We start from the raw sequence: 7,090 nt of genomic DNA on the forward strand, positions 1-7,090 counted from the left end.
ACTAAAGATGCAATCTCTTGAACTGCTTGAATAACACCTGAGCTACACCTGCCGCGAGGTTCGCACGCTGCCTTTCCTCCTTCTCATACTCTCTCCCCTCCCGCTTCCCCCCCTTCTCCGCTTTCTTCTCTCTTCTCTTCCCCTTCCGTCCCTTCTCCCCCTCCCCCTCTTTCCCTTCCTCTCCTCCCCCACTTTTTCCTCGTCGTCCCCATCCCCACTATTCTCTCTCCTCTTCCCTCCCTCTTCTCCCCCCTCTCCCCCTTCCTTCCCCCTTCGTCACCTTCTCCCCTCTTCTCTCTCCTCTACCCCTCCACCTTCTCCCTCCTCCTCCTCCTCTTCCTCTTCCTCTTCCTCTTCCTCTCCCCCTTCTCCCCCCTCATCCCCTTCCAACCCCATCCCTTCCCCCTCCCCCAGGTGCCTTTGAGCTCCCCGCCGCCGCCGCCGACGCCGCCGCCAAGCTACACCACCTCGTTTCTTTTTCTTTATTGTCTAATTAGCCATCAGCGTTCTTCTTGGGCCGCGCTGATCCCTTACTCGAGACTCCCCATACAATATAAGCCGTGGCTGACAAGTGTGAGACCTGCGCTAATTTTTTTTCTCTCTCTCTTTTTTTTTGTTTAATCCGCTCGTCTCCGATGGCCGAGAGATAAACGCAAATAAAATAAAATTAAATAAAAAAAAGTGACCAGCTGGATTCCTAATGGCTGAGTCGTCTGTTGTTTGTTTGTTTTAACGATCATCTGGGAGATAGCGGCGGCCACCTGCGGACCCGATCAAGACTCGCCGAAGGTGTCTGGCAGAGACGGTGGTCCTCCTCCTCCTCCTCTCCCTCCTCCCCCCTCCCTCCTCTGCCTCCTCCTTTTCTCTATCTCCCACTCACGTCTCCCTCCTTCCTCCCCTCCTCCCTTTCTTTCTTTCTTTCTTTCTTTCTTTCTTTCTTTCTTTCTTCTTTCCTACCTTTCATTCTCCCTTCCTTCCTTCCTCCCCACTTTCCTTCTCCCCCTCCCTCTCCTCCCCCCCCTTTCCCCCGTCTGGCTATGCAGGTGGCGGCGATGAGCCACACCTGAGCCACCACAACAGCGAAGTCAACAGCCCCGTCGACAGGTACACGATGGCGGCGGGGCTATCTCGTGCCTGGGTGTCGGTACACTTGGACGCCGAGACTATCGCAGGCTACAACCAATGATAACAGATTTATCGATTCTTATCATGCAGAACAAGTGTTGCCTATTTTGCAACTGTATCTGGAGATTCGTCAGAAATTCAGAATACGTATTCTTCTTATTCCCAAACACTTTCAAGTTAATTGATTTTTTTTTCTCTCTCTCGCTCTCTCTCTCTCTCACACACACACACTCTCTCTCTCTCTCTCTCTCACTCTCACATTCTATCGTCCTGTCTATCTGTCTGTCTGTCTGTCATCTCCCTCTCTCTCGCCCTCTCTCTCGCTCTCCCACTCTCCCGTTCCCTCGCTCTCTCCCGCGCTCTCTCATTCTCTCTCTCTCTCTCTGGATCTCTCACTTACTCCCTCACTCCGCGAACATCTCCCGAAGGATCTTCATCCGCAGGAACAGCGCGGGGCTGTCAAGCGGCGCGAGGCAATGGGGCGTTCGTAGCAAGATTGGTACCAGGCCGCAGAGGTCACATCGTCGGTCAGAAGGGAAAGTGGGGTTAATATGGCACGCTGAGGATGCATTTCGATGGGCTTGGTTAGAACCTTACATCCCTCATTTCCTTTCTCCTTTTCCCTCTCTTTCCTCTCCCTCCAAGTCCTTTTCTGTGTTCTAATGTTAATGCCCATTTTTTTTCTCTGTCTATCCCTCTATCCCTCTCCCTCTCCCTTTCTCCCTCCCTCTCCTTCTCTCTCTTCCTCTGTCTCCGTCTCCTTCTCTTTCTCTCTGTCTCTGCCTCTCTCTCTCTTCTTTTCTGCCTCTGTCTTTGTCTCCCTCTCTGTCTCTGTCTCCCTCTCTTCCTCTCTGTCTCTGTCTCCCTCTCTTCCTCTCTGTCTCTGTCTCCCTCTCTTCCTCTCTGTCTCTGTCTCCCTCTCTTCCTCTCTGTCTCTGTCTCCCTCTCTTCTTCTCTGTCTCTGTATTTGTCTCTATCTCTGTCTCCCTCTCTTCCTCTCTGTCTCTACCTTCCTCTCTCAATCCTTCCCCAGAATAGCCAACAGTGCAGGAAATAGTGCAGAGCGAAGCTGCTCGGCCTCTATGCATGGGAAATACCCTTACAAACCAGCCACATGTCATGCCAGTCACTCACTCTCTCTCTCTCTCTCTCTCTCTCTCTCTCTCTCTCTCTCTCTCTCTCTCTCTCTCTCTCTCTCTCTCTCTCTCTCTCTCTCTCTCTCTCTCCCCTCTGCACTAATGCCTTCCTCTGCCGTTAACGTCCGCGCGATATATGCGGACCAAGGCTTATCCACGGACATGCTTGTGCTCGCTCTGTAATATGTAACATTGGATTCCTGGCAATCTCTATTTATTGTACTTTTGTTGCTAGTTAATCTATGTTTTTTTTTGTTTGTTTTTTTTGTTTTTTATTTGGAAATGTAATCGCGTACAATCGCGTACCATAGATTGTGTTTTATTAAGATATTGATAACGCTATGTCAGCCATCAGGCTATATCACGTACAAATAATAATGGCAAAAAATAATAATTCCTCCATCATTGCATACTCCCACCTCTCTCTTTTTTAACTCGATATTGCAGTGGCAACCTCACCCCCCTCCCTTCTCCCTTCTCCTACCTCATCAAGCTCCCCCCACCCTCTATCCTACCTTATCCCACTCTCCTTACCCTAACCCTACCCTACCCTCCTCCCACTCCCCCTACCTACCTATCCCCCTCTCCTTACCCTTTACCTCATCCCATTCCCTGCCCCCCACCCCCCTCCTGCCCAACCAGCACTCCCCCCTCCCCCTCCCCACCCCACTCTCCCCCCCCGTACTGCGGTCGACACCACCACCAGCTGACAACAATGGGGAGTTTTCGGTCGAGTCCCTGAGGTCTTGTTAGACAATGCTCTTAATTCTTTCCCTTTGCTGCTTGATCCCGCCCGGTAATGGAAGGACGGCGAAGCGGGGAGGGGAGGGGAGGGGAGGGAGGGAGGGAGGGAGGGAGGGAGGGGAGGGGAGGGGAAGAGGGGAAGGGCGAGGGGAACGGGTGGAATGGGTGCAGGTGGAAGTAGAACGGAGGTGAAAGGGAAAGGGACGTGAAAGGAGAGGGGAGGGGAGGGGAGGGAGGGAGAAAGAGAAAAGAAGAATGAGAAAAAGAAAGAGAAAAGAAGAATGAGAAAAAGAAAGAGAGAAGAAGAATGACTTCGCACACAACAAAAGATCGTAGACTTCCCCTCCCCTCCCTTCCCCTGCCCCCCACCCCCTTGCACTCCATTCCAAAACTGCCGTCGAGCTCGTCCTGTTCCCCGGCGAAGGGCGAGGGGAAGAGTGAGGGGAAATGAGGAAGGGACGAGGGGAAAGACGGAGAGGAAAGGCAAGGGGAAGAACAGAGGGGAAAGGGACAGGGAAGGGCAGAGGGGAAAGGGACAGGGAAGGGCAGAGGGGAAAGGGACAGGGAAGGGCAGAGGGGAAAGGGACAGAGAAGGGCAGAGGGGAAAGGGACAGGGAAGAGCAGAGGGAAAGAGAACCGAGTCATGATGGAACGAGGCTGGATTGCAAAACGCGCAATTCCTTCAACAGACAATGAGGATTTTTCGTTTTTTTAGTACTTTTACTAAAGTTCATATCAATTCAGCATATTACAAAATAAAAGTATTTCCCCAATATGTGACATGAAAAAAAAAAAAAAAAATCCTGGAAGAGGGAAAACGGTAAGGGGAGAAAGAGGGGTTGGGGGAGGGGGAGGGGGGGGGGGAGGGGGAGGGGTGTCAACTCACCGACGGAGCCATAACACTCTGGGTGCCACAATCAGCGGAAGCGATAGGCTGGCACAGTGCCTGGAGACGGAGGCCTCCTGCGGTGCCTTATTAATGCGCTGCCTCTCACACTGCATTGTTTGTCACTCCCCTTCTCTTTCTCTCTTTCTCCCCCCCCCCTCTCTCTCTTTCTCTTTCTCTTTCTCTCTCTCTCTCTCTCTTTCTCTCTCTCTTTTATTCTCTCTCTCTCTCTCTCTCTCTCTCTCTCTCTCTCTCTCTCTCTCTCTCTCTCTCTCTCTCTCTCTCTCTCTCTCTCTCTCTCTCTCCCTCAAATAAATAGACAAACATGAAACTTAAAAAAAAATGAAAAGAAAAGAAAAGAAATTTAAAATCACTTTAGACAGAATTGTAATAATAACAAAGTCCTGAGAATAATACGAGTGAGTGTTCGTAATCGTTTCTGCCTCCAGCAAACGTCAGTCTCCTCGCCCCTCGCTGCCAACAACGCTGCCACCAACGGCATCGGCGCTCTTCCCACATCAGTTTCCTTAATCACCGCTACTGCCAACACACTTTCTTATCATCGCCCATTATCTAAAAGCTGCAAAAATACTAAGCTCATTAAAAAGAGTCCCGCAAGCGATAAAAGTCAGTGCCACCCAAAGCGGCGTCACATTCACCAGTGCCACGGCCAATGTAGCAATGTCGCGTGCCTTCCGCAGTGCCACCACCAAGTGCCACCACCAATTCGATGTCCACGTGGACCTGCACAGCTTCCTGGCACCCTACATGTCCACTAGAGGGGGGGGGAGAGAGGGGAGGGGAGGGGTAAGAGAGGGGAGGGATAAAGGGGGTGGGGGAAGACGAAGAGAGAGGGAGCGGGGTGGAAGAAGGAGGAGGAGGAGGAGGAGGAGGAGGAGGAGGAGGAGGAGAAAAAGAAGAAGGAGAAAAAGAAGAAGGAGAAGGAGAAAAAAATGGAGAAGGAGAAGGAGAAGGAGAAGGAGAAGGAGAAGGAGAAGGAGAAGGAGAATGAGGAGGAGGAGGAGGGGGGGGGAGGGGTTGACACTGTCTCGCTTGGCCCTTAAGGCTGGAGTGCCATTAATCATAGGTTGGACTAGCGGAAGATCGGGGATGATTGATGCAAGATTAGAACTGAGGCTGAGGGAGGAGTCAGGGCGAAAAGGAGGGAGATGCAGAGAGATAAAGGAAGGGGAGGGGAGGGAGGCAGGATGGGAGGCAGGATGGGAGAGAGGGAGGGAGAAGGTAAGGAGGGAGGGAGAAGGTAAGGAGGGAGGGATAAGGTAAGGAGGGAAATAAAAAAGGTTGTTTTGGAAGTGAAGATGAGAGGTTTCTGGTTTCACAATAACTTGACTTTTCTATCTCTTCCTTCTTTACGTCCTCCCCCATTCCTCCTTTCTTTTCTCCTCTTCCCTCTGACCCCCTCTTCTCTCACATCCCCTTCTTCTCTCCTCTTCCCTTTCATCTCCCTCTCCTCTCCTCTTCCCTCTCCTCTCCTCTTCTCTCTCATCCCCCTCTCCTCTCCTCTTCCCTCTCATCCCCCTCTCCTCTCCTCTTCCCTCTCATCCCCCTCTCCTCTCCTCTTCCCTCTCATCCCCCTCTCCTCTCCTCTTCCCTCTCATCCCCCTCTCCTCTCCTCTTCCCTCTCATCCCCCTCTCCTCTCCTCTCCCCTCTCATCCCCCTCTCCTCTCCTCTTCCCTCTCATTCCCCTCTTCTCTCCCGAAGACCATTACCAAGACGGACTCGAGTTGACGTCTTCCGAGGACGTTTTGTTGTCTTCGTTCTTTCTTTTTCTTTTTTCTCTTGAGTCGGACGCTGGATGGGGAAGGGGTGGAGGTCGGTGGACGGGAGTGGAAGGATGGGGGGGGGGGGGTCAGGAAGGTGGAAGGGAGAGACGGGAAGGGAAAGGTGAAGGATGATGGAAGGAGGAGGTTGTGTAAGATGGCTGGAGGAGGAAGAGGAGGAAGAGGAGGAAGTGGAGGAGGTGAAGGAAGTGGAAGAGGTAGAGGAGGTAGAGGAGGAGGAGGAGGAGGAGGAGGAGGTGGAAGAAGAAGAAAGAAAGGGGTAATAAATGAAAAGGAGGAGGACAAAAAAAGGGAAAAAGAAAAATGAAAAAGAGAAGAAAATGCTTTTAAAAACCTGAAAACTTACTCTGACAAAATAGCACAGCCCGAAACGAACAGCAGCAGCAAGACCAGCCAGACGAGAGCAGCAAAGCAAGAAGCACAAGTTGGCAGTGATATATGTGAGACGGAAAATCGAGCGAGAGGTGAGTGACAGGCGAGAAATGCAAAGCATATTCATCATATCGCATTAAACCCTTTCGCTCACTTTTTTTTCGTTTTTTTTTCTAACATTTGTTTTCTTTCTCACACCTTTTTCTTATTTCATTTTTTTTTTCCTATCTTTCTTTTTTTTCTATTTTTCTTTCTTCTTTGTCTTCTTTTCCCCATTTCTACTCTAATCATTCCTCTTCACTTCCCTTTCATAAGCCTTCCCCTCCATTCCTATTTCGAGAGCCCCCCCCTCCCCTCCCTCTCACCCCTTCCCCAACCGGCAACACCCAACCTCAAGAACCTCCGGCAGTCTACCCTCTATGCCCCTCCCCCTCCTCCGGCAGTCTAACCTCTATGCCCCCCCCCTCCTCCGGCAGTCTACCCTCTATGCCCCCCCCCCCTCCTCCGGCAGTCTACCCTCTATGCCCCCCCCCCCCCCTCCGGCAGTCTACCCTCTATGCCCCCCCCCCCTCCTCCGGCAGTCTACCCTCTATGCCCCTCCCTCCCCCTCCGGCAGTCTACCCTCTATGCACCCCCCCCCCTCCTCCAGCAGTCTACCCTCTATGCCCCCCCCCCCTCCTCCGGCAGTCTACCCTCTATGCCCCTCTCTCCCCCTCCGGCAGTCTACCCTCTATGCCCCTCCCTCCCCCTCCGGCAGTCTACCCTCTATGCCCCTCCCCCCTCCTCCGGCAGTCTACCCTCTATGCCCCTCCCTCCCCCTCCGGCAGTCTAACCTCTATGCCCCTCCAATTCCCCCTCCCGGCAATCCTACCCTCTATGCCCCGTCCCCCCTCCTCCGGCAGTCTACACTCTATCCCCTCCCTCCCTCCCCCATCCGGCAGTCTACCCTCTATGCCCCTCCCTCCCCCGACCCCAGTCTAACCCTCTATGCCCCGCTCCCCCCCTGAGTGCCGTCTGTGCCAGT

General features: G+C 52.7%; 1 protein-coding gene across 1 annotated transcript in view; it reads right to left on the minus strand.

Annotated features, from left to right (window-relative positions):
* Positions 1 to 1,529: 1,529 nt before the first annotated feature.
* The window catches only part of LOC122245277 (lewis-type alpha-(1,3)-fucosyltransferase), a 12,797-nt gene continuing 7,236 nt past the window's right edge, over positions 1,530 to 7,090 (minus strand). The window contains exons 11-12 of the mRNA XM_086536711.1: positions 4,551 to 4,666; positions 1,530 to 1,684 (exon numbers count right to left, since the gene is read on the minus strand). Of these exons, the coding sequence (XP_086392837.1) occupies positions 1,530 to 1,684; positions 4,551 to 4,666 (271 nt within the window). The remainder of the gene's footprint in view (positions 1,685 to 4,550; positions 4,667 to 7,090) is intronic.

Source organism: Penaeus japonicus, unplaced genomic scaffold, assembly GCF_977035675.1.
Source record: "Penaeus japonicus unplaced genomic scaffold, GWHDUDI00000001_assembly GWHDUDI00000005, whole genome shotgun sequence".
Classification (NCBI taxonomy): domain Eukaryota; kingdom Metazoa; phylum Arthropoda; class Malacostraca; order Decapoda; family Penaeidae; genus Penaeus; species Penaeus japonicus.